Below are 24,448 nucleotides of genomic sequence, written 5' to 3' on the forward strand. Positions count from 1 at the left end.
GACAGGAAGGGGCTGCAATATAGGGTTTGGGGTTCCTGGGTGAGAACCAGGACAAGGAATTGACTCTTAGGATGTCTGGCTTTGTGATCTTAGCTTCTCCATCTATAGAATGGGAACAACAATGCCTTCCTTCATAGAGCTGTTATGAAAATCATGTCGTAAGAGATAGGAACATGCTTTGAGACGTGAAAAAATGATCCAGAGTTGTTTTTTTTTTAATTGAATGTCTTCAAGGATCTGTGTGGTGACAGGTACTCATATATAGTCCATTGATGGGCTTGTTTCCAGAAATTTCTGCAGCTGGATATAGGACCTACCGGAACTTTTATTCTCCTGGTAGAGCCTTTGTGGAGTTGCTCGAGTACCCTGAGGAGACAAGCCAACATTTAGGGAGCATTTTCCAATGTCTTATCTCAGTTGACCCTCCCAGCTAGACTTTTAGGGCTTTCCATTTCTGGCTCCCACTGGCCTTTCCAGCTTTCTTCCCTAAGACTAGCCCTTCATACAAGGTTTCCATCAAACCCTCTTACTAGTTCTCTTGGCATCTCATCTCTTGCTGCCATGCCTTTGCAAAGACTGTTGCCTTTTGCCTACTTCTTGGCAGCATCCTTAACTTCCTTCAGGAAAGTAACACTCCTTCCCCCTGACTTCCTACCTTCAAGTCCAAGTTAATAACTTCATAAATAATATTAATATAATAAATAGCCTTCCCTCTGAGACAACTCCAATTTATCCATTATCTTATTTGTATGAGTTTGCATGTTACTTTCCCCATTAGACTGCACTGCCCTTGAGCAGAGACTGGGTATTCTGTTTCCCTTTCCTTCCCCTTTCCCTTCCCCTTCCCCTTCCCCTTCCCACTACTTGACTTGACCTTAATAACTGTCCCATGTTAGAGCTGGAAGGAACTACAGAATTTGGACTTTTAGGACCTTAAAATGGCAGGGCTGGAAATGACCATGGCAATAAATCATTTCTTCAACTCTTATCTTGACAGATGAGAATACTGAGGCCCAGAGACACTAAGTGACTCACCCAGCATCACACAGCAAACTAGTGGAGGGAGTGGAAACAGGAACCCGCCTCTCCCAACTCTCAGTCCGTTCCTGTTGCTGCTACATTGCCCAACCAGGTAAATTTGCTAAAGTACTTTTTAATCTACTTTAGGCTTCCAGGGGAAGAGCTCTGGTGAACTTTGCCCTCATTTGGTCCTTGGTCCAGGAGGGGCAGCTCCTTCTACCAATACAAACCCAAACCCTGGAATCTTTGGACTTCTGGGCATTTGTAGAATGTAGCCTGGGCTATCGCTCTTACTGACTAGTAGACAGCAGCAACAGAAGGCTCCTGGAGACCGTGAGGTTTGCGGTTCACACATCGCACCGGTCAGTGACTCCCAGACAGGAGCTCCCCCGAGGGCAGGGGTGCCCGCCCTGGGGCGTGTGTTCCGTGACTTCCTAGGATGCCTGTTGAAATGATTGTTTTTCTGTGTAGTATCCAGTGGGAGAATATAATCAGGGTTCACAGTCTAGGGCCGAAGTGTCAAACCCAAGACCCTCCACACCCCCCAGTGTCACATTGACGGGCATTTGGGACATATTTAGCAAAATAAATAAAAATCCAGGAGGACACAGATACTCTTAATATGCACTTTTCTAAGTCAATGGGCAGCCCCGTTTCTGCTTCAGTCTTACAACCCCTAGTTTGGGGCACCAGAGTAGTCGATGAGGAGCTAAATAGAATCATAGAATTTTGAAGCTAGAAGGGACTTAGACACCTGTTTAATCCAATTAGCACCTGAAAAAGAATCTTTTGGACCCTCGGGCCCCAATCTGCTCCAACATGGCCCTTTCCACTTTTGTATAGCTCATTGTTTGAAAGCTTTTCCTGACTTTAGCTCTGAACCAACCACTTACAACTTCTTCCCGCTGCTACTCATTTGTCTCTAGGACCAAACAGATACGGTCTAATCTTTCTTCTTTCTGTTTGCCCTTTAGATGCTTGTAGACTACTGTTTTAAAAAAACCCTTACCTTCTGTCTTAGAAACAATACTAACTACACACTCTAAGAAGAGTGGTAAGGGCTAGACAATTGGGGTTAAGGGACTTGCCCAGGCTCACACAGCTGGGAAGTATCTGAGGCCAGATTTGAACCCAGGACCTCTTGTCTCTCGGCCCAACTCTCAATCCACTGAGCTACCCAGCTGCCCCCTAAATTATTGTTTTATCTTAATTCAAGTCAGCCCTACATTCAGCCTGTGTCAAGGTCTTTGTGGATCCTGGGTTTTCTGGTCAGACTTCCATCTTTGTGTTATGTGCAAGGACAGAAAGATGACCCCCTCTTACTCATTCACTGTGACTTCTTCTCATCATTGTTTTGTGACTGAAGCTTCAAGAGGTGTTTATTCAACTTTCCAAGAACTGCCTCTGGCCCCTTGGTATGCAGCCACCAGGTGGCAGTGACTAGCCCTCCATTAAAGCAGCTGATTCAAGGCAGAACATGTAAGAACATTCAGTTGTCACTGCCTAAAGAGAATGGGGGTAGCTCCTGATCTATGATACCCTCTATGTAGCCCCGTCAGGACCCATAATCTCTCCATGTGCAAGGCAAGTTCCAGAGAAGTCTTAAGTTACAGTGAAGGATTGATTGCCTTGGAAAAAAGGAGTTTCCTCACCTGAGAGATTCTTTGCTCAGTGGAGCCCCAAGTCCACACTCTGTGCCCCAATCCTCATACTTAGTGGGGATGCTTTTGGGCAAACGTAAAAAAAAAAATCCAAACAGATACAATTAGTGATTTCTGTCACTGAATCCTTGATCAGCCAAGCCTGCCCCAACCTTGCTTTTGGACAGACATTTGGATCAACAGCAGGAGAAGCTGAAATCACTTTGTTGTTGCCCACTGTGCTCCCTCCAGACCTTCCCTCTGCCACTGCCACTCAGGATGTTGTCTAATTCCATCTGGGTCCCTGCTGCCAAGCCCTGCTTTGTATACTTGGGTTTTTCCCACTCTGCACCCCCACCATTTTTCTAATTTTGCTCCTCCCAGCAGCAAGCATTTACTATATATGTATTTACTATATGCCAGGCATTGCACTAGACTTCTCTCCTCTCACCTTCTATTTTCTGGAGAAAATTGAGGCTTTGGGGCAGCTTTGCTTTATTCACTGAGAAGAGGCAGGATTTTTACAAAGACTGATGCTGGGAGTTTCCCCTAGAGATCATCTTCATTCCTGATTTCTCTCCATTTCATTCTGTTGCCCCCCACCCTCCTTTCCACATCTCTGTCCTTCCTCCCTCCTCTGGTCATTCATTACTTCCTTTTCATTAGTCTTTTCAACTTTATGCTTTTCTACTCCTTCCTTATCTGTTCTCACTTATCAATCCCTTGTATTCTGGTTCTTGACCCTACCACTGTCTTCAGTGATTTTCCATGAGTTCACCAGTGCCTTCTTAATTGCCAAATGCTGTGAAGTTTTCTTTAGTCCTCATTCTCCATGACTTGCCCACAACATTTGACATTTTCCTCCTGATTAGGCGCCATTGATGTCTCTTGTTTGTCCCCTCTTTATTCTCCTTTGCTGGTTCATCTTAATCTTTCCATATTCCCTAAGTATGGGTATCTCTCAAAACTTTGTCCCAGTCACTCTTCTCTTTCTACATAGTCTTCCTCAGTGATTCTTTTCCATTCCCATGGATTTGACCATCACCTCTATGCCTTCAAATGACCCCCAAATCCATATATTTAGCCCAGCTTTCTCTCATTAACTCTATTCCTGCGGCTCTAGCTGTTTGCTGGACAGCTCCACTTGGCTCCTTCACTCCAACTGTCTGAAAGTGAGGTCATCTCCCCAAACTTGGCTCTCCTATCTCCTTCCCTGTTTTATTGATGGCACCACTGTCCTTCCAGTCACCTGGTTTGAAACCTGAGTCATCTTAGATTGCATTTGTGCAGTGACATCTCTTGTACTTGCACTCGTTTAGACATGGCCTGCACTCTTCACTAATGCTACCATCTTCTAGTGTGTTCTCTGAAATTCCTGCTCCATTGTTAATAAACTTGCTTTTATCTTAAACCTTTTCCTTTCTCAGTCCCTCCATTTTCAAGCACTCATTGAGACCCAGCCCACCCTTTCCAGCCCTGGATATACTTCAATTCATGCTCCCAACTCAGTGATTGTGGTGAGGGAGCTGGAATATTCCTTGCTTCCCCCATTACTACTTTTAGACTCTCCACGCTCATTCAGTAACCTCTCCCCCTCTGAGGTTCATTCAATCCAAATTTATCACCAGTCATGATTCTGTTGCCTGTTAACCTACCTAACCCCCCTCCCCCCCCAGATATTTTTCTTTCTCCAATAAATTAATTACTTGGTTCATAGTTTTCCCTCCCCATCTAGTGCCCTGATACCAGGAGACTTCAGTTTATACATGTAAGCACCCTTCTCAATTCAGAAATCTACTTCATTTCCATGACCTACTTCTTTGTCCCACCTGAACTCCCCAGAGAGGGTCATATCCTTGATTCTGCCATCAATAACCTGTCCCATTTCCATGGTGATAAATTCTGAAATTCTTTTATCTGATTATTATCTTTTATCATTCTGTATATTTTATTATTTTGCCTTATAATTCTTCATGCTGTTTTTCATCCTCACCCTGACTTCTTCCCCTCAGTTTTTACTCAGGTCATCACCCTTTCATTCCCTGAACCCTCAACCTTCCCTATCTCAACTTCCTGATGAATTAGTTCAACTCCTCACTGGCCTCTACACTTTGCCCCTTGACCTGTCACCAGTCATATCTCAGATTATTCCCACTATCTACTGCCTTTACTACTATTCATGTGTTCTCTTAACTAATCTCTTAGTTGCCAAATGTAATGATCATTCTGCAGCCTTTGACACTGTTAATCACCCATTTCTCCTTGGTTTCTTTTCTTCAAGTTGTGTTGTGTTGGTTTTTTTTTCCATGACATTGTTTTCTCTTGCCTTTCCTCTTAACCATATGACTGTTCTTCTCATTTTTTACTTCTAATTGTGGCTTCCCCCCATTGCTCTTAACTGGGCCTTCTTTTTCCATACTGTCTTTCTTGGTTATCTCATCAGTTCCCATGGGTTCAGTTATCATCTCCAAGATATGATTCCCAGATCTCCTTAGCCAGTCCCTAGTTTCTCTCCTGAACTCTAGTGACAAATCAACTGCCTTTTAGAGAGTTAGAACTTGTTCTGTAAAGATCTTAAACTCAGTTTGTTGGAAACAGAACTTTTTCTCTTTCCTCCCCAAACCCTCTCCCTCTTCCAAACTTCCTACAATTTGGATGTCACCACTGTCTCCCCAGGCTTTCACTCTTGTTGTCCTTCACCCTTCACTCCTACTTACCCCGCATCTCATCTATTACTCATTCTTTTGTTTCTACCTTTAAAATTACTTTTCTATACATCTCCTCCTTTCCATTCATTTAGCTGCCACCCTGGCTGGTGGTTTCCCTGTTTCGAGTCTGTCTCCACTCTAGTCTCCTCCTCTACTCAGTTGCCAAACTGAAAGTACAGGTCTAACCTTGTCACCTCCCTACTCAGCAAACCCCAGGGGCTCCCTAATAAGGACCAAATAGAAAATTCTGTTTAGTTTTAAAAGCCATTTATAAGCCAGCCTTTTCTTACCTTTCCAGTCTTCTTAAATTTTCCTCACCTCTACATACTCTCTGATCCTGTAACACGGGTCTTGCTAGAACTCACATATGGCATAGAGTCTCCCCATTCCTTATCTTGTTACCGTCTGGCCCTTCTGCCTTGAATGCTCTCCCTCTAAGTTTACTTCAAGACTTAGTTCAATGGTGCTCTCTCCTCCAATGCCAATGCCTTCCCTCTGAAATCACCCCCCCCCCCCCCGTTTACATCATATAGATAATTTACATTGGATATATTCCTAATAGAAGGATAGCTCCGTGGGGGCCAGGATTGTTTTTGCCTTCATTGCTTGTATTATCTTTGCCTATCATGTTTGTTGACTGAATGACTGATTCCCCAGTTCTGATAAACATCATTACCATCTACCTGGATTATTGTAATAGTTCCTCTGCCTCCAACCTCTTTCCTCTTGAATGTGTCTTTTGCATTAATGCTATATATGGCATGCCCCTAGCTGAAAACCTTTAGCGATCCCTTATTATGGTAATACCTTACTATCACTCTTTCCCTTTGCATTTATGGATGATCATAATCTACTCCATTCTAATTCCTCAGCTTTCACACAGCCACAACTTGCCATCTTTTGCTCTCGCATACTTGTATGCTCTGTATACTTGGCTTCACAAGTTCTCCCTCCTATCTTCTGTTAGTCCTTTTCTCTGACCGCTCAAAGTTTCTACTTTTTTCCTCTTATGGTTCTAAGCCATATCGTCCCCACGAGAATTATCCTCATTTTACAGATGAGGATAACTGAGGCTGAGAGAAGTAATTTCTCCAGGATAACACAGCTTATAAGAATCTACAGTTAGATTTGAAGTCACATCCTCTCAACTCCAACTCCAACACTCGTTCTGCTACATCAAGCTCTTAATAAAGATTTGTTGTCACATTATTCATCGTAGCTGTTTTTACCTTTGGGAGAATTATTGTGGCAATCATTTTTTAAAAACCTTTACCTTTGGTCTTAGAATCCTAAGTTTTGGTTCCAAGACCGAAAAGTAGTAAGGGCTAGGCAGTTGGGATTGAGTGACTGGCCCAGGGGCACACAGCTTGAGGCCATATTTGAACCAAGGACCTTCCTGTGTCCAGGGCTGGCTCACCATTACTGAGCTACCTAGTTGCTCCAAGCAATCATTTTTTAATATAGCCTGAGGTAGGACACTTCTGAGGAATGAGGGTCCCACAGAAGTAGAGGGTGCTTCCCTCTCCATGGAAGTGTTTGTTTAATAAACGGAGACTAAATGATGTAAAGGCAGACAAGGGGGTTCCTAGATGCTACAGTGGGCAGAGTGCTGGACCTGGAGTCAGGAAGACCGAGTTCAACTCCATCCTCAGACACCTATTGTATGATGCTGAACCTGTTTGCCTCCGTGTACTCATCTGTAAAATTGGGATAATAATAGCACCTACCTCCCAGGGGCAGTGTGAGGATCAAACTTTTTAGATAATAACTGTAAAGCAGTTAGCACAATGCCTGGCACAGAGTAAGGCTGTATAATATTAGCTCTAATTATTGCTACCATCACCATCAGGTACTCCTTTTCAGGTCCCAGTTGGACAAATTGGACTACTCACTCTTCTAACTCTTAAGATTCTTTGGATTCAGGCAGAGGCTTGGGCTTAGCAGCAAAGTGAGTAAAAACTCCATTGACCCTGTGGATTGTCACCAGGGGAGCTGATGTTTTGTAAGCTGATGTTTCAGGGGCTTTGCTCTCTGACACATACCCTTATTGTTTTTTTCTTTCAGACTGATGAGGGTCGCAGGCTGTAAGAAAATCCTGTGGAGACAAGGAGAAAGTTGACTATTTCTCATTCCCTTGAGCTACACTTGAGGAGAAGCCTGAATATGGCTGAGTTTTCAGGGTACAAGGATGTTGCTTCTAGCCGCCACCTGCGGTTTAAGCTGCAGAGTCTCGGCCGTCGCCTTGATGAATTGGAGGAAGCCACCAAAAACCTCCAGAAGGCTGAGGATGAGCTCCTGGATCTCCAGGACAAGGTGATCCAAGCTGAGGGCAGTGACTCAAGCATGCTGGCCGAGGTGGAGGCGCTGCGGAAACGGGTGTTGAAGATTGAGGGCAAGGATGAGGAGATCAAGAGGGCAGAAGACTTGTGCCAGCTGATGAAAGATAAACTGAAGGAGGAGGAGAGCCTGACCCGGGAACTGAAGGCAGAGATTGAGAGGCTCCAGAAGCGGATGGCTGAGCTAGAGAAGCTGGAGGAAGCCTTCGGGCGGAGCAAGAATGACTGTACCCAGCTTTGCCTGAGTCTGAACGAGGAGCGGAATCTCACCAAGAAAATCTCCTCCGAGCTGGAGACCCTCAGGGTCAAGGTGAAAGAACTGGAAACCTCCGAGGACAGGCTGGACAAAACTGAGCAGAGTTTAGTGTCTGAGCTTGAGAAGCTGAAGTCACTGACCTTGACTTTTGTGAGCGAGAGGAAATATTTAAACGACAGGGACAGAGAAAATGAGAAACTAATCAAAGAGTTGACACAGAAACTGGAGCAAAACAACAAGGTCAACCTAGCAGACCATAGCAGGAACGCCTCCACCCTCCTGGACAGAAATGACCTACGCATCGAGGATGGGATCTCTTCCACGCTGCCTTCCAAAGAAGCTAGGAGGAAGGGGAACTTAGACTATCTCAAGCAGGTAGAGATTGAATCCCGCAACAAATCAGAGAATGAAAAGAATAGAAATCAAGAAGATAATAAAGTTAAAGACCTCAACCAAGAGATCGAGAAGCTCAAAACTCAAATCAAACATTTTGAATCTCTAGAGGAAGAACTGAAGAAAATGAGGGCCCAAAATAATGACTTGAAAGACAGTTACCTGAGTGAGCAAAATAAGAATAAACTCTTAGCCAATCAGCTGGAAGAGGTCAAACTGAAGCTGAAGAATCAGAAGGACCTTGAGAATGGGGAGGTAGACAGTGAAGAGTCTTTCCTGGTTGGCAAAGGGAGGCACGAGAGACCTAAGTACCGAGGTCTTATCACCGAGTCCCCTTCATCCAAGTATAAATCACGGGAACTCTCTCCCCAACACAAAAGGGAAAGACTTCGAAACAGGGAGCACACTTTCAGTAATGACAACCCCACTCAGAACAGCAGGCAAGGTGGCTGTCCCAGTGCCATGAACCGGAGGGCTGCCAAGGCGGGCATGGACAGCATCCCTCAAGATGCCAGAAGACCCGATGATAACACTGCAGCTGGGACTTCCTTGAGTGAAGGCAAGAGGACCAGGGAGCAGCCATCAGTGCTGAGTCGCTATCCCCCAGCAGCCCAGGAGCACCGAGTACTGAAGGGAACCTCTAAACCAGGGCATGAGAATGGGCTAAAAGGAAAGGTGGAAAAGACGTCCCGGGTGTTTAATGATGCTAGCCAAGGCCGTGGGCCTGATGACAACAGATCCAACAGGATGGATGCCGCTGGGAACAAAGCAATGAGGGTGAATCGAGTAGCAGCTTTGGATTCCTCTCTAGAGGCTGTATCAGCCAAAAAGATCCTCAACTCTTCCAGTGGAAATCAGGTTTCTTCTTCTTCGGCCCCAGAACTGGGCACCTCTAAGTCCACTGATCTTTCTTCATCTCGAAGATCATCAGCTGAAGGACTGTCAAAATGCAAAAGAGCTGCTAACGGCCAGGAAGCTGAGAGCGGACCTCTGGGTCTAAAGCCTCCTGTTTCATCCAAGGCTTCTTATGGTTCCAGGAGTCAGGAAGACATCCTCCAGGGTTTTACAACACTCAGCAAGGAGGAACAGGACCATCCTGTATCTGTGATGATGGAAGACAGCAGTCAGCATGAAGCTCTGAGGTGCCGGGTCATCAAACCCAGCGGCAGAGAGAGGCTGGACCTCGAAGATGACACAGACACAGATTCTCTTGTCACTGCCAAGTTAGTCAACACGACCATCACTCCAGAGCCAGAGTCCAAAAGGCAGCCCAGCTCCAGAGAAACGCCGCGATCCCGGGCGGCCTTGAGAACAGCCCTGTTTGACAACGACAGGGACCCGGGGGCTGACACAGAATCGGTTAAACCCGGGAGAGGAGCCACAGAGTTTCAAGATAGCTCAGGAGTGAAAAGCCGAAGGCCCTTCAGCCCGAGGGAGGCTTTGCGGTCCAAGGCAGTCATTAAGCCCGTCATTATCGATAAGGACGTGAAAGAGGTCATGGGGGGAGTGGGGACTGAAGGAGGCCCAGAGAAACCGAAACCCACCTCCAGAGCAGTGCCAAACAAGGTGACGAGCTGCATAACCATCTTCCCAATGGAGGTGAGCAGCCCCAGGGGGAGCACGAGCGAAGCCCCCAGAGAGAGGCATACGTCCACCAGCAACATCCAGGTGGTCCCCAGTGAGCTGTCCTCGGTCACCAACCACATTAGCCTGCCCTTTGAGATCTCCATTAACAAGAACGACATCACCAGGCAGATCTCGGAGGCCGATCAGGCTGGGGATCTTCCCCCTCGCAACAGGCCAGAAACGGTGGTCTCGAGGAGCAGTATTACCATCAAGCCATCAGAATCTGCCGAGAGGAATAGCCAGGAGCCTTCCTCAGAGACCCTCAGGTGGATCAGCCACCACAATCCTTCAGAAACAGAGCCTTCCGACACCAAGCACGTTACCTTACGGAGCGCCTGGAGGACCAGGCGGGACTTGAACTCTCGGGAAGACCCCCCTGGCCAAGGAGGCAAAAATGTGGATTCCCCGAATGCGTACACGCAGAGGTCTGCCACAGATTTCTCAGAACTGGAGCGGCCCAGGCTCTCTCCCTTGGAGCAGGGCGTGCGGAGGGGGGCTGGGAGTCCAGGGGATACCTCCGAGCTGACTTCCCGAAGAACCCAAAGCAGCCTTACAGTGTCAGAGGTCCTCACGCGGCGTAGCCGGGCCGGCGACCCCGTCACTGCTGCTGCCTTGAGCCGCCCAGCAGGCCTGGTAAGTTCCCTTCTCTTCCCTTGTCCTCTGTGTGGGACTACATTTTTTTCTCCCTTCCTGGGAGCCTTTTGGTCTGCTTCCATGAGGGAATCTGCCAGCTGGCTGAACCTTAGATGGTGGACCTACGAACATTTGGGTGGGTGGGGGGAGAATAGCAGAAAAGGCAGAATTAGGCTTGATGTAAAGAAGTAGTTCCTCAACCACAAGAGCTGTCTGAAGATGCATAGATTTTACTGGGAGGTGATGAGATTCCTGCCATGCAGGTCTTTGAGCGAAGGCCAGACCCCTCATTGTCAGGGATGTCAAAGAAAGGATTCTTATTCCCATATGGGTTCAATTTCATTGCTTGAGTTCCCTTCCACCTCTGAAATGACTAGATAGTCATTCCAATGTCAATGGGCTTCCTACAGAGTCCTGCCCTACATGACCCTTAAAAAAAAACAAAAACCCACCGGGAGTTCCCTAGCTGAAATTAAATACAGGGCATGAGGGGGGCCTCCCCCCCTAATCTCAGATTCAAAGTTTCCTCCTAGGTATAGGATACATAGACAGCAAGTAGGGGCGTGGCCCCTTCCTGGCACGGGATTGGTCCAATTCAAGACCAATCATGCACCAGGAGGTTGGCGTGTGGTCCCTCCCCAGCACAGGATTGGTTCATTCAACACCAAGACCCTTCACCAGGAAGTGAAGAAGGGACCCCTGGGGCACGGTGGGGGATGTAGTTCCCCCGGCCACAACATTTTAAAACTCACACGCTAATACTTTTATTTCTATCAAAGTAACTTTATAGTTACTCTGTATTCTGCAGAGACCAAAGTAGCATCTAGAATCTGTTACCTATTACACCCAAATCATAAACTGGCTCTGGACAGGAACTTGTAGCCGGAAGAAAAGCTTCTCATCTCAGAGAGCCCATTTTATGGGGGAGAGGGAAAGAGGCCAGTTATTACCCTCGAAGTCGAGAAGGCCTTTCAGAATTCACTTTGTAGTGAGTGTCATGGAGGCTGTAGATGGATTCTGGCAGGTTAGTTAGGGCACTCTGAGCCGGGAGTGGGGGAGAGGAGAGGGGAAGGGGAGGAGGGAGGCAATAGCAGAGATGGGGGGCTGGAGAAAGAACATGGTGCCTCGAGGGTAAGAGGAGGGGCAGGTGGACCCTTATCTTCTGTTTTAGAATCAATACTCTATTGGTTCCAAGGCAGAAGAGTCCTGAGGGCCAGGCAATGGAGGTTTAAGTGACTCACCCAGGGTCACATGGCTAGAAAGTGTCTGAAACCAGATTTGAACCCAGCACCTGGCTCTCTATCCACTGAGCCACCTCGCTGCCCCTGGGAGAGGCAGCTTCTTTTCCTGCTGTCTCTCAGTGTGGGTCTGTGCAGACAAGACTGGGTCCAAGTTCAGAGGGCCTTATCTGAATTTTGTTTCTGCCTTGAAACCCCCCTCCCCTCAGTATAATTGGATTTTTTGCAGGAGAGTCTTTATAGATATTGATTGAATTTTCATTCATTAAAAGTGATGGTCCCTTCACCATGGGAATTAACTGGCTTTGGATCCCTGGCTCTAGAGCCCGAATGGATCAGGACTAGATCTAGGATTTCTCTGGCTCAGACAGGAAACTCTTAGGTGAGGAACTCCTTCTTTCAGCACATCTCTGACTCCTTAGAAAATTGTCTAGAGCATAGGAGTGCCTTTAAGTGACTTGTCCGAGGTCACACAGCCAGCTCTTTATTATAATATTATTATATGTCAGTCCTTTGCCACCCATCTCAAAAATTCATACCATTGTCAGCAGGGGCTTGTGCTTGTGGACGGACCAGGAATCAGGGCAAGGAAGAAGAGACTCAAAGCCATGGGTGTGTATAGTAGTGTTTGAGCAACTAGGTATGGATGCTAGGCATTGGGCAATTATTTTGTAAGATAAAGGAGATGGGACCCAATTTCCAGCCATAGTAGAAGAATTGGTTCATCTCTCTTGAGCTGTATTACTTTGAATCACTTAACTTGTTCTCATTTAGGGAGGTCCTGGAGGAAAGGAGAGCAGCCAGGATCAAAAGAAAGGGGCTAGAGAAAGAGAGGTAAGTGGAGAGGGGTGTGAAGAGGGCAATGGGCTCAAAGAGAGGGTTTTGGGAAGGGGGGGAACCTTTCTTCTCTAGGGAGCATTCTCACTGGGAGGGAGAGTTCTGATGGAAAACTTCCTTATTTTTATGGGGAGAGTCAGTGTTGGATCTCATACTCTCCAGCAGCTCCCCCCACTCTGCTCAGATGCTCAAGTATGTGGGAGATCCCTCAGAATTCCTTGTGCCCATGACAATAGAGCCAAGGATGTTCCCTTTCTACCTGCTTCTGTGGCACAGTGATGCCCCCTCATTGCCTACCACACTCCGCCATCCTTGGTTCAAATAGATGGCTTCTGGCTTGTAATGTGACAGCAGGTTTTATCTAAATGGGGAGACTGAAGAAATTCTGGTGCCATTTTTGACCTGGTTCTCCAGAGATCGTTGATTTTGAACCAAAAGAGAACGTTTAGTCCAAGCCCCTCATTTTACACAGGAGGCAGTTGAAACCTAACAAGGTTGGGACTTCTCTAAGTTCACAGAAGTAATAAATAAGAGACCAGAGACTCAGACTAGCACTCAGGGACCTGAGGTCTTTCTTTTAATCACGAGAGCATCCCCCAGCCCACCCAGGGGCTGATCCCCCAAAGCTTCCAGGGATGGGTATGAAGTTGGGCCAGCCCAGATCTTGAGGGAATCTAGAGGGGGCTAGATGGGACCTAGAGGGTCCCCCATGATTGGTGTGTGTCAGGAGTGAATGAGTTTGTTTTGCACTCTCCCCCTGCTCTACCTCTCAGTACCTCACTTCCCTCCATCTCACTGGTACAGGAGGAAGCTGAAGGCAATACTTCCACCTCCTTTCGATGGCAGCACAGTTGCCTAGAAAGGCCAGAGCTGCCTGTGAGGCGGCCACCAGAGCTCATGCGTGTTCGAGCTGAAGAACGGGTACGTCGGGCCAAGCACTCCTCTGAAGAGAATTGATATGACTGGGGTGAGACACATTCTTCTGTACCTTCTATGTCAGATCACGTCTCCCCCAGAACCCCGGCACTTTGCCAGATAATAGGGCTCTCCCTTTCTGTTCTCTATCCTGGCCCCCTTCCTTTCCCTGCTACAGAGTTCAGATCACCCTTGTTTTTTTAGCTAGGGAGCTTCAGAGGGGCCAGGAATTTGTGGTATTGGAGGGAGGGGAAAGATAGGCAATAATTTCCTTATTATCTCTTTAGGGTACAAACCGAACAGTGGTATGGCTGGGTCAAAGGGCAGGCATTCTTTTAAAGTCCTTTGCACATACTTCCAAATTGCCCTCCAGAATGGTTGGACCAATTCACAACTCCACCAGCAATGCATTAGTCTCCCAATTTTGCCACATTCCCTGCAACAGTTATCCCTTTCCTTTGCTGCCATTTTGGCCAGTCTTCTAGGAGCGTTTCTCTAATCAGAAGGTATTTAGAACACTTTTTCATGTGCTTATGGATAGTTTTGATTTCCTCATGTGACCCTTGATCATTTGTCAATTGGGGAATGGTTTGATTTTTTGTAAATTTGACTTAGTTCCTGATATATTTGGGAAACTAAACCTTTGTCAGAGTCTTGTTATAAAAATGTTCTCCCACTTTATTGCTTTCCTTCTAATTTTGGTTGCATTGGTTTTGTTTGTACAAAGACTTTAATTTGATATAATCATTTTACATTTTGTAATGTTCTCTATCTCTTGCTTGGTCTTAAATTCCTTCCTTTTGGTGGGCAATAATTTGAAAGAGGCTCTGGGATGATCAGCAGCTTGCCATGGAATGAGCCCAGGCAGTGCTGGAGCAAAGAATCTGTATGTGCCTTAGGCCAGGTCTGAAGGTTTTCTGGTATGAAAATCCTGAGCCCCTCGTCGTGCCTCCCCACCCCACAGGCAGTACAGCACTGCCCCTCTGTCTTGTGGATGTGGTGGCCCTGGGCCAGGCTCTCAAGATCCAAGGAGCCCTCACAAAAGGGTCAGAAGGAGAGGAGAGAGCTCTTCCTCTGTTCCCTCAGGAGGATGTTTTCTTCCATCTTTTTTCCCCCAGTCGTATGTGTGCTCTTCTCCTCCTTCCTTCTCTCCTTGGTTTCCTCTTTGCTTCTCAACACCCCTTTGCTCTGGTTTTTGTCTTGCAGGTGCTTCCTGCTCCGCTGGGTTGACTTCCAAGATTTTGATTCTCTTCTCCCAGCAGTGGATTCACTCTGTGGTCTGCCCCAAGGGGAAGCTCTGACCACACACCCTTCAGCCACCAGCTGCAAAGCCATCTCCCATTCTTCTCTCCCTCTGAGCATTCTTCACTTGGAGGTTTTCCAAGCAGACAACGAACAGCAGTGTGTCTGGGGGTCCCTGAGCCCGGGCCCCGGGGTGGCATCTTGGGTATTGGGACTGCAGCTCCTGGGCTGGCTGTTCCCGGAGGGGCCATCCCACCCGTCAGGGACCCATCTCCGCCAGACCCCATCCAAGAGGACGCAGAAGGGCCCATGCCCCTCCATCTCCCCTTCACCAAGCACTGGAGGCTTTGCTCTAGTTCGCCTGCAAGCCTCACCTTGACTTCCAGAAGGGTGTCGTCCCCACCCCACTTGGGGTGGGGGAGGGCACGGATCCTGAGACTGGGCTAGGCCTGACCTGGCACACTCCCTTTCCCCCCTCCCCTAGTCAGGATGAAACCTTTCCCCACTTGTCCCCCCGAGCAATAGATCCAGGGAGCGGCAGGCCCGTGCGGGCTGCCCCCTGCCCCCAGCCTTCTCCCCCGACCCCTTTCCCCCGAGAACCGCACTTTATGAGTCAATGCAATCCTTGAAGGTCGGCTGGAAAGGGGATTTCTGTGGATGGTAGATTCCTGTTGCCTCCAGCAGCAGAATGAGGGGAAACCATGCCGTAGGGGCTGGGGAGGGGGAAGAATGATCCGGGCAGAATGCAGCAAAATGTCCAAATTCCACATTGCAGAACATTTTCCAGCGACAAACCTTAGCGATGGGTCAGTCCCTCTGTGCGAGGGCCGTGGCCACCGGCTCCATCCGGTCTCGCCTTTGCTCCATGGAGGGCGGTTGGGCTCGCCTGGCTCCTACCTTCCTGCTCCCAGAACACGGAGCTCGAAGGGGCCGGCTCGTCCCACCCCCCCAGCCAAGGGTAGCTGGCCGGGCCAGAGCGGAATCTGAATTTGTTCTCCTGACTGCCGAGCGCGCCCTCCTGCCCGTACCGCACTCGTCCTTCCCGGGGCTGCGGCCCTTCGCTTCTCCTTTGTAACAGCTCACCTGGTGTGTTGGAAGGGCTCCAGGCTGGGCGCCGGGGCTCATGGAATCCTGTTCTCGGGCTGCGCCTGGGAGTTCTTGGTCCTGGCTTCGGCGCAGGAACCAGTCTCATACCTCCATTTTCACGGTTTGCCAAATGTGGGCCGTCCCTTCTTTCCCCATCGTTGCCGGGTCCTGCGAGCACCCCGGCAGGCAGGGCCCCTCCGCTAAGCTTCCTGCGCCAACGCCGCCCAGCGCGCTGCTCGTCCCAAAGCACTTGGGCAGCCCCAGCTCCGCCCCCCCGCCCCCCCCCCCCAATCCCTCCTCCATGGGCCGGGAGCTCCAGGAGGCCTGCAGGCTCCGCCCCCTGCTCCGAGTGGGGTCAACGGAGGCTCCCGGCAGTCACGGAGACCCTCTGGCGCTTCCCTCCTCACATCCCCACATCCCGGTGCTCAAACAGAAAGACTTGTGTTGTCCATTCGGCTAGGTGCCAACGTGGTGACTCCGCCGAGCCCAAGTGGCACTGCTCATTGCTGCTGCGGAACCAAGATGCCATGTGGGAGAGGGATAAGCCATGGGGGCCGCCATGCTGGAACCTGAGTGCAATAGGGTTTGATTGTAACGAATATTTCAGGATAAGTATTTCACCTCCCCTCCCCCCACTTGCACACTTTCTAGGACCGCTCATAGAGAGATTTATTTTTTAATGTTCTTGGTGTTGCAGAAAATACTGGGTATAATTGTAGCCAAGAGGCCGAGGCCGGCTCTTTGGGGCTTGGCAGTGGCGAAGATCCCTTAGGGTTCAGCAGATTCCAAAGTTAAGATGCTCTATGCTACGTGACGGCATCACTCACTGCACCTTCCTAAAAAGTCGTTGGAGGGGCTGCAAGCCATGGCCTGTCCCCAAGCCTTCTCTCAGACTCCGTGGCCCGGAGGCCCATTCGCTGGAAGTAGAGGTGGCCCGGCAGAGAGGCCGGCGCTCAAGGCATCCTCTGGGCCAAGATGCCAGTCGTGCCCACTGAGGAACGGTGTGTTCTCAGGGCTCCAGTCTTCTGCAGCAGCGGAGGAAGCTGGCGGCACTGGGGAAAACGAAGCCCGAGATCAGACGGTGACTCCGGAGTGACAGGCCGGCCTTCCTCCCCGTGCCTTCCTTTGCACCCCACACCCACGTTCCTTCCCTCGGCCGTTGAGATCTCAGAAGCCATCTACTAAGACTCGAAGGCCATCCGGGAGTGGGGAGACGAGTCACCAAGTGGGCTTGGGCAGCCTCAGGGGTTGCAGGATGAAAAGAAGAGACTCTTGGGCTAAGAGGCCATGAGGGGTCCCTGGGTCTGGAAGCCCCTCCACCTCCAGGAGAGATTGCACACAAACACCCGGTCTGTGTGACTGGGGCCAATACTGTTCTGAGCCCCTGGGTAGCAAAGGGATCCAGGAGCCTCTCGTGGTCGCTAGGGAGAGGGGGGCAGCTGCTGCCTCCTCCCCCTGCCAGGGATGCCCGGGTCATCCGTGCCACCATCCCCGCTTGGAGGTTTCCCAAGGCTGCTTCAGAACTGGTGCTTCCAGGCCTCCGGGGGCCCTCGAGTTCCCCGACGGCGCAGCTGTCCACTGCAATAGGGGAGGTGCTGCATTCTCCTGCTGCTTAGCAGTTCAGAACATGTATGAATGGAATGTATTTTTAAAAGAATAAAATATATTTTTTTGTATTTTAAAAGTTGGGTGGGGTAGGGAGGCAGCCCTATAAAGTTGTTGTGTTACAGGCAGAAAACTAACCCTCCGTTGCTGTGTGTTCCAGTCTCTCTCCAAGTCAACCCATTCCAGCTAACTCGGTCCAGTGCCTCAGTGTTGCCGCTCCAGGAAAGTCCTCGGCTGCTCCTGGTCCTTCTGCTCCACCAACATTCTTGCTCTAAGCATGTGAAATAGGAGGCAGCCCAGGGCCACGCGGGGCTGGGCGCCCAGCCGCAGCTCGGGGCTCCTCGGTTGCATGTTTGAAGCCCGTTTGTCTGCATGTATTCTCTGGCTCTCCAGCTGTCTGTCAGCCCTACAGCACGCTAGGTAACCAATAAAGCTCTCCGATTTCTACGTGCCGTTTGTGTCTGGTGGTCAGTGCTCTGGCAGCCTGGGAGCCATTGTTGTCTTCACTGCAGCCGCTGCCTCGCTGTCTGGTAGACGCCTAGAAGGTGGTGCCGCTCTTCTGCTACGTGGGGACCGCCTTTTAGAACTGGGTTAGCAGTTAGTCTGTCTTCAGTCCATCGAATGCTCTTTGGGCCTGGGGGAAAAGCCTCGAAGGCCACAACTGGAAGATTATCTGGTGTGGTGCCACTCGTTCTGCCAGTGGGTATTACTGAGCGAGTGTGTACGTGGAGGCCCCAGAGCCCAAGAACCCCATGTCTCCGTCCCCAGGCCACACCGCTTTGTTGCTGAAATTGCCTTCTTTCCCACTTTGCCCAAACAGCAAGTTAGAGTGGTGGGCTGGGCACAGGCGTCCCTCAGGTTTGTAAACTAGTCCCATTTTACAGACTGCACTGAAAGGCTCCTCCCTGTCCCACCTGAACCCCCAATCGTTAAAGAAGTTTAAGCAAAAGATGGTGTGGCTTGAGCCAGAACTATAGCCTGCTGCCTCTTCTGGAGACCCTCTTTCCTGAGCCCACCTGGCACGCTCATGGGCCCTCTGTCCTGCAGTAACGTCTGCTGTCCAAACAGCTATCTGGTCCTACTTTCTAGCTTCCAACACTAATCTCCCGGCACCACACGCCCCCACCCTTCCCTTCCATACCAAGTATCCGTTCTAAGGCAGAAGAGCAGCGAGGGGGGCTTGCCCAGGGCATACAGTTAGGAAGTGTCTGAGGCCAAAGCTGAACCCAGGCCTGGCTGGCTCTCCATCGAGCCACTTAACTGCCCCAGAGTAGGCTCACCTGTCCTTGCTGAGCTTGGAGGGCCACAGCCCACGAAAGTGCAAACTCCTGTGGCATTTAAGGCTCTCTGAAGTGTGGGCCCCAAAGACCTGGCCTTACTTCCCGATACGCCTTCACCCTCAAGTTGTGGTCTTCTCTTGCCAGCTGTTCAGCACTCCCCAAGCCCCCATGGCCCCATGACTGGATCCAATCAGCCGGGAGGGCCAACTCAGGGGCCACCTCAACATGCCCTCTTTTCCCTTTTCACCGTCAGGTCTTGTCTGTATTCACTACTGATGGAAATGTTAACTTTTAGCTAGTTTAGTGGGAATAAAAGATGGAGTTGCTTTTTTTTTCAATTCAGGTTAAAAACTCCCTCTCTCCAGGAAAGCTCAAATTCCCGGAACGTGCAGGATCCATCATAGTGGCACATAGAACTGCTTCCACGCTCTCTCCCCCTGGGAGCAATTCTCTGCGTGTTTCTTTTCCCAGTGCCAAGCATTTAGAATGGGGGCTCTGCTGGCAACGTGTACTGTGTCCCTCGTGCCTGTACAGAAAGGACCCTCAAGCATTAGGGAGTGGAAAGCAAAGTGCTCGCCTGGCCAAGTGCAGACAAGAGTAAGGGGAAACCAAGAGAATGGCTTTTCATATGAACTTTTATTCTAAAAAATAATAAACCAAAAAATCCCCAAGCCACACCAAAGAGCCAGTCAGTCCTTTAGCTGCTGCTTCTGAGATTCCTAACTTTAGGGAAAACAGATTTCTGAACGAATAAGGAAGTCTATCATCGTGTGCTCCTTATATCCAACTAACGAGTCCTCTGGAAGGGTCTCCTGGAATCAAGTGAGCCCAAGACGTCGCTCCTCCTCCCAGGGACTGAGAGTCCAGGACGGATTTCCTGGTGAAATCTACTATTGCTAGGAGAGTTTGCAAATGCACGTCACGTCTAATGAGAAACCTCTTCAGGCCAGCCTCACATGCTAGGGGGCTGCGGGGCGGGGACCCCGGGGGTTGCCTGGCGAGGAAGCGTGTACATAGCACCTAGAAACTGGTCTGCAATCCGCCCGGCTTCTCTCAGCCCACTCAGGAGAGCGCCATGGACCGTTGCCGGATAGTTGCGGATTGTGTGTTCACCTGCAAAGAACAGTCGAGGGATAGGCTGAAAAAGAGGAAGGAAAAAGAGTCAGTTGGCTCCGAGTCACTCCTGGCTAAATGCAATTGCTCCAGTGATGTTCCCAACAGTCTTCCCAGACCCAGAGACTGTAGAGCCCACAGCATGCAGCCTTTCCATCCCATCCAGTGTGCGGGCTTGCATCAGGGCTGGCCTGGCCTGGCCAGCTCAGACCTCCCACGAAGCCCGAGGCACAGATCTGCCCGTTTCTTTTCTCAGTAAATCTCCATCCTGAGGCTCATGTCAGGGGCTTTTGGCTGGGGAGATAAGGGAGGAACCTCAGCAATGATCCATTCTCTTAAAATGCCCAATGGGGGTGGGGGGGAGAGGGAAGGAGTCGTCAACTTTGGTTTGAAGACCTCCATATCCTGTTGGAGTCCGTCCAATCTATTTAAAAAACAAACCCTTGTCTTCTGTCTCAGTACTGATTCTAAGAAGAGGGATGAGGGCTAGGCAATGGGGGTTAAGTGACTCACCCAGGGTCACACAGCTAAGAAGTATCTGAAGTCATATTTGAACCCAGCACCTCTTCTCTTTAGGCCTGGCTACTGGGAGCTCAATCCAAGAGTTCTAAGGGTTAGGAAGTTTATGAAAATCTGCCTCTGCCCACTGGTGCTACTTGGGCAATTTGTGGCTGGAGAAAGGTGAAAGCTCTTCTACTCCCAACTGATCCTAATTGATGAATTATAATGTGATGCAAGCATGAAGCCACTGGGATCTCCACTGCTCTCCTCCCCTTCTTTCCTCACTCCCAGCAGGGCAATAACTCCTACAGTTATCCTCCTGTTCACCAATGATGTCTGTTGTCAATGAGCCAACCTCTTGGCTTCTCTTGGACCTCATTCCATGCTGCCTTGCTGGCCCCACACTGGGGAGGGAGGCCTAATTCTAAGCTAAACAAAAATCCCAAACTTCATCCATCTTCTTCCACTAGGCTGACTGGGAACAAGTGCTACTTCTCCACTTAGTCGCAATTACTTGACTGCTGGACCAGCTGAAAAGGACTCCCGAGATCACCTAGTTCTACTCCTCTCCCCATCTTACAAATGAGCAACCGGAGGCCCGCAGAGGTTCCGTGACTTGCCCAATGTCACATCTCAGGGAAGAATCAGAGCAGGGTGCTGGTGATCAAAGCCAGCGCTCTTTTTATTAAATGAAAGAATCTCGAGGTACCCAATTCTACCCTCAGCTCCTTCTGACCCTGGAGAGAACAGTGGCAAGTGACCAGAAGCCTGAGGAAGGAGGGAGCTCATTTGGGATGCTGGAGACCAGGCTCCTGACAGACACGCTCCAAGTCAGGGCTCTGAGTGGCTTCTTACCTGAGGGGCACCTGGAATAGCAGGCCCTGGAGTAATTGGCTGAGCCATCAGGTCATAGTCATTGCCAGATGATCCAGCTGCTACATAGGAGTAGGACCCCCGGGCCCAGGGATCAGCACGCCATCGTGACACCACTGTCTCTTTAGGCTAGAGGGGAAAAAAAAGACTTTAAACAGAACAAATATACCAGCTCTAAGAATTCGGTATGGAGGTAAGAGGGAGAAGCACTCCCAGAGGTGAATGGCCAGAATCTCCAAGAGGCTAGGAACATAGGCAGTGATCCAAGAGCCTCTTTCTGAGACATTTCTGTGAATCTTCTCATCCTTATGGGAACTAAAAACCATCAGCAAGCACTGATCTGGCCTCCTTGTGTGTCGCCCCGGGCATGGCAGGGCAGCGGCCTCCAAAGACCTGTGTTCTTGTCCCAGCTCTGTTGCACACTGGTTGTGTGACTCCCAACAACTCACTCCATCTCTGAAGGCATCAGGGAACACTCAAATTGCAGGGAAGGTGTGGATGATCACCAGGGGACTCTTCCTCACTGGAAATCTCTAATGCAATCCCTAGTGAAGCCCACCCACACCAATGCACGCTCACATCATTGGGAAAAGGAATGAGATCCGTGCTCTTCGATACTGCCTGGAGGCACACTGTGTCCTGAAGGGGAATGATGTGCCTGGCAAGGGAAACATGCTATGTTTTCTGTGGCAGGGTGGGAAAATCTCATGGATGCTACCACATATTTGACACTCAGCATGTGCTTTAGAATAGGTCACTGACCCCAATCTGTGCTTCACAATTCTTTCTAGTGACTTCTCTAATGGACAAGGAGAAATTCTTGGCTGTTTTAGGCAGAGGACAAGGCACGCTCCATACCTGAGGTACGGCACTACTTCCAAAGATGCCTTTGAGGATGGCCAGACAGCGTCCAACTATCACATCATCACTGATGTTTTCCATGATGCCAGCTGCTTCTCCTGCCACAAGAGCCAAGAGAATCGGAGCTATGGAGGAAAGAAAAGAGAATTCAGGTGTCTGCCTACAGATCCCTCTCACAGTCATATTTCTATTGATTTCAGTGAGAGCCCTGCAATTTGTGGCCTTCTAAAACTCCCTGACAACAGTCATAGAGCACACCTCCCAGAGCTCAGGGCCAAGTCCATACACTCATCCGAAATAGAAGGGGGCTGGATTAGAGGACTGGAATTAGCTCCGAGCAGAGCAGCTAAGATAGTCACAGGACTGGAAGCCGGAAAATTGGGGATGCTCCTTCAGCTTGGGGAGTGAGGAGAGGAATAATGACACAATGGCTGTCTTTAAATATCTAAAGGAGTGTCCTGAGGAAAAGGGATGGCACTGGAGGGCAGAAATAGGAGCAAAGGTAGATGCTGTAGAGAAACAGATTCAATGTAAGTAAGAACAGACACACTGTCCTAAAACAAAATGGGCTGCTCAGGGGCTCTGAGAGCTCCAGGGGAGGGGGAATGCCAGTGGGGATTCTTATTCAGTTGTAAATTGGAGGAAACAGCCTCTAGGATCCCTCCCGGCTCTGGGAGTTCATCATTTCCAGCTATGACCTCCTGTTTCTGTGGCTGTGCTGATGCCCAAGATGACTGCAGAAGGACTGAGCTACATGTGCTTCAGAAAGAGGCCAAGCTTCCTTTCTAAGGGAAAAACTGAAGGAAGTTTACTGAGGAATGAGTCATCATGGCTCCAGCATTTATGCCCTTGTATAGTAAAATGGGTGAAACGATGACATTTCTGAGCTGGCTTGCCCGATAACAATGTTTCAAGTTTTCCCATACTTCGCAATAAAATACTGTAATACCATGACACTGCCCACACCCTGCTTAGTTCTCCCAATCCTTTCTGGTTGCCTTCCTACCCATATGGAGGTAGAATCTGTCTTAGGGAAGGACTCAAGTGAAAAAGCCAAGTCTGGCCCATTGTTTAGTTTTCAGGAAACACGTTAGCTAGCCCAAGGAAGTGTCAGTTTAAGAGGTGTGTGCGCGTGTACACAATAATGAAAATAAAACAGCTCCTACTTACATATGCTGAGAGAGAGAGAGAGAGAGCGAGAGAGAGAGAGCGAGAGAGAGAGAGTGCAAGCAATAGAGTGTGTGCAGTCAACTGGATCCTCGTTTTAAAGATGAGGAGGATATTAAGGGTTAAACCCAAGCCTGAAGAGCTACCATTGTGGATTTGTGGGTGTCCACTTCATGGAGAGATGTATTTATTATAGAAAGCAGGCCCTGTCTCTGATGGATCCTTGCTTCTCTCCACCCCTACTAAAATGAAAAGGGGAATATATGGTATATGAGCCAGGCAAGCTAGGAAGTGAAGTGGAGGAGGGAGAGCCAAAGAGAATGGCTAGGGCCAAGAGCCAGACTATCTTGTTTAGGGAATAACTAGGAGGTATGATAGGGGGGTTTTGGAAGGTATGATCAGATGGGAGATCAATGGATTACTTTGGGCCAGTAACAGAGTTTCCAACTGTAGGTTGATGGGTCTAAGTTATCCCTGGCCAGGCACTCCCCTGAGTTCCGGCATCACCCTTCCTTCCAGCATTCCAGAATCTTTCTTTGCAGGTCTCAAGCATCTTTCTTCTGCAAACTCCATTTTCCTACTAAACTTATCTTTTCCTCATAACAGAGGCCAGTGTCTCTGAACTGCAGAGTACATGGAGAGGAGGAAGGAGTGAGAAGCCTGCGAAAGAGATGCTGTTATTTGCTCTAGGAGGCAGTAGGGAGTCAGTGTGGAGTATTCTCTGAGGAGGGGAATGACACAGTCGGACCTGTGCATTAGGAAAATCCCTTCAGTGACTGAAAGAGGATGGACTAAAGTGAGGAGAGACCTGGAGCTATTACAACAGTGCAGGTGAGGTGAGGTGGCCTTGCCAGGGTGGGGGCAGTGTAAAGAGAGACGAGGGGACATATTCCAGGTGTTGCAACAGCGCTACTGACAGGTAGACCCTGAGAAAAGAAGGTAGGAAGGGAAAGATACTGAATACCGTTTTGGACATGTTGAGTTCAAGATGTCTACTCAACATTTATTTTGAAATGCCTGAAAGGCAGTTGAAGATTGAGACTGGAAATCAGCAGACAGGAGGAGATAGGAAAGGTAAATATGAGCTCCCTGGGAGCTGATGAGGTCATCAAATGTAG

The 24,448-nt window shown here is 49.2% G+C and overlaps 2 protein-coding genes across 11 annotated transcripts in view; one reads left to right on the top strand and one right to left on the bottom strand.

Annotated features, from left to right (window-relative positions):
- Window positions 1-17,987, top strand: part of LUZP1 (leucine zipper protein 1) — a 107,555-nt gene extending 89,568 nt beyond the window's left edge. For 7 of the 9 annotated variants that reach the window (XM_056795602.1, XM_056795603.1, XM_056795600.1 and 4 more), the window contains 5 exons: window positions 998-1,132; window positions 7,433-10,612; window positions 12,625-12,684; window positions 13,492-13,654; window positions 14,809-17,987. In XM_056795602.1, the coding sequence (XP_056651580.1) occupies window positions 7,532-10,612; window positions 12,625-12,684; window positions 13,492-13,644 (3,294 nt within the window). In that variant the 5' untranslated portion in view covers window positions 998-1,132; window positions 7,433-7,531 and the 3' untranslated portion in view covers window positions 13,645-13,654; window positions 14,809-17,987. Of the gene's footprint in view, window positions 1-997; window positions 1,133-7,231; window positions 7,317-7,432; window positions 10,613-12,624; window positions 12,685-13,491; window positions 13,655-14,808 lie in introns of all 9 variants that reach the window. The other 2 variants (XM_007491198.3, XM_007491199.3) reach the window with 2 other exon arrangements.
- Window positions 17,988-19,432: 1,445 nt separating this feature from the next.
- KDM1A (lysine demethylase 1A) overlaps window positions 19,433-24,448 on the bottom strand; it is an 84,172-nt gene continuing 79,156 nt past the window's right edge. For both annotated transcript variants that reach the window (XM_007491203.3, XM_007491201.3), the window contains 3 exons: window positions 22,161-22,288; window positions 21,285-21,431; window positions 19,433-19,953 (listed from right to left, as the gene is read on the bottom strand). In XM_007491203.3, the coding sequence (XP_007491265.1) occupies window positions 19,768-19,953; window positions 21,285-21,431; window positions 22,161-22,288 (461 nt within the window). In that variant the 3' untranslated portion in view covers window positions 19,433-19,767. The remainder of the gene's footprint in view (window positions 19,954-21,284; window positions 21,432-22,160; window positions 22,289-24,448) is intronic.

This window comes from Monodelphis domestica, chromosome 4 (genome assembly GCF_027887165.1).
Source record: "Monodelphis domestica isolate mMonDom1 chromosome 4, mMonDom1.pri, whole genome shotgun sequence".
In the NCBI taxonomy this organism is placed as follows: Eukaryota; Metazoa; Chordata; class Mammalia; order Didelphimorphia; family Didelphidae; genus Monodelphis; species Monodelphis domestica.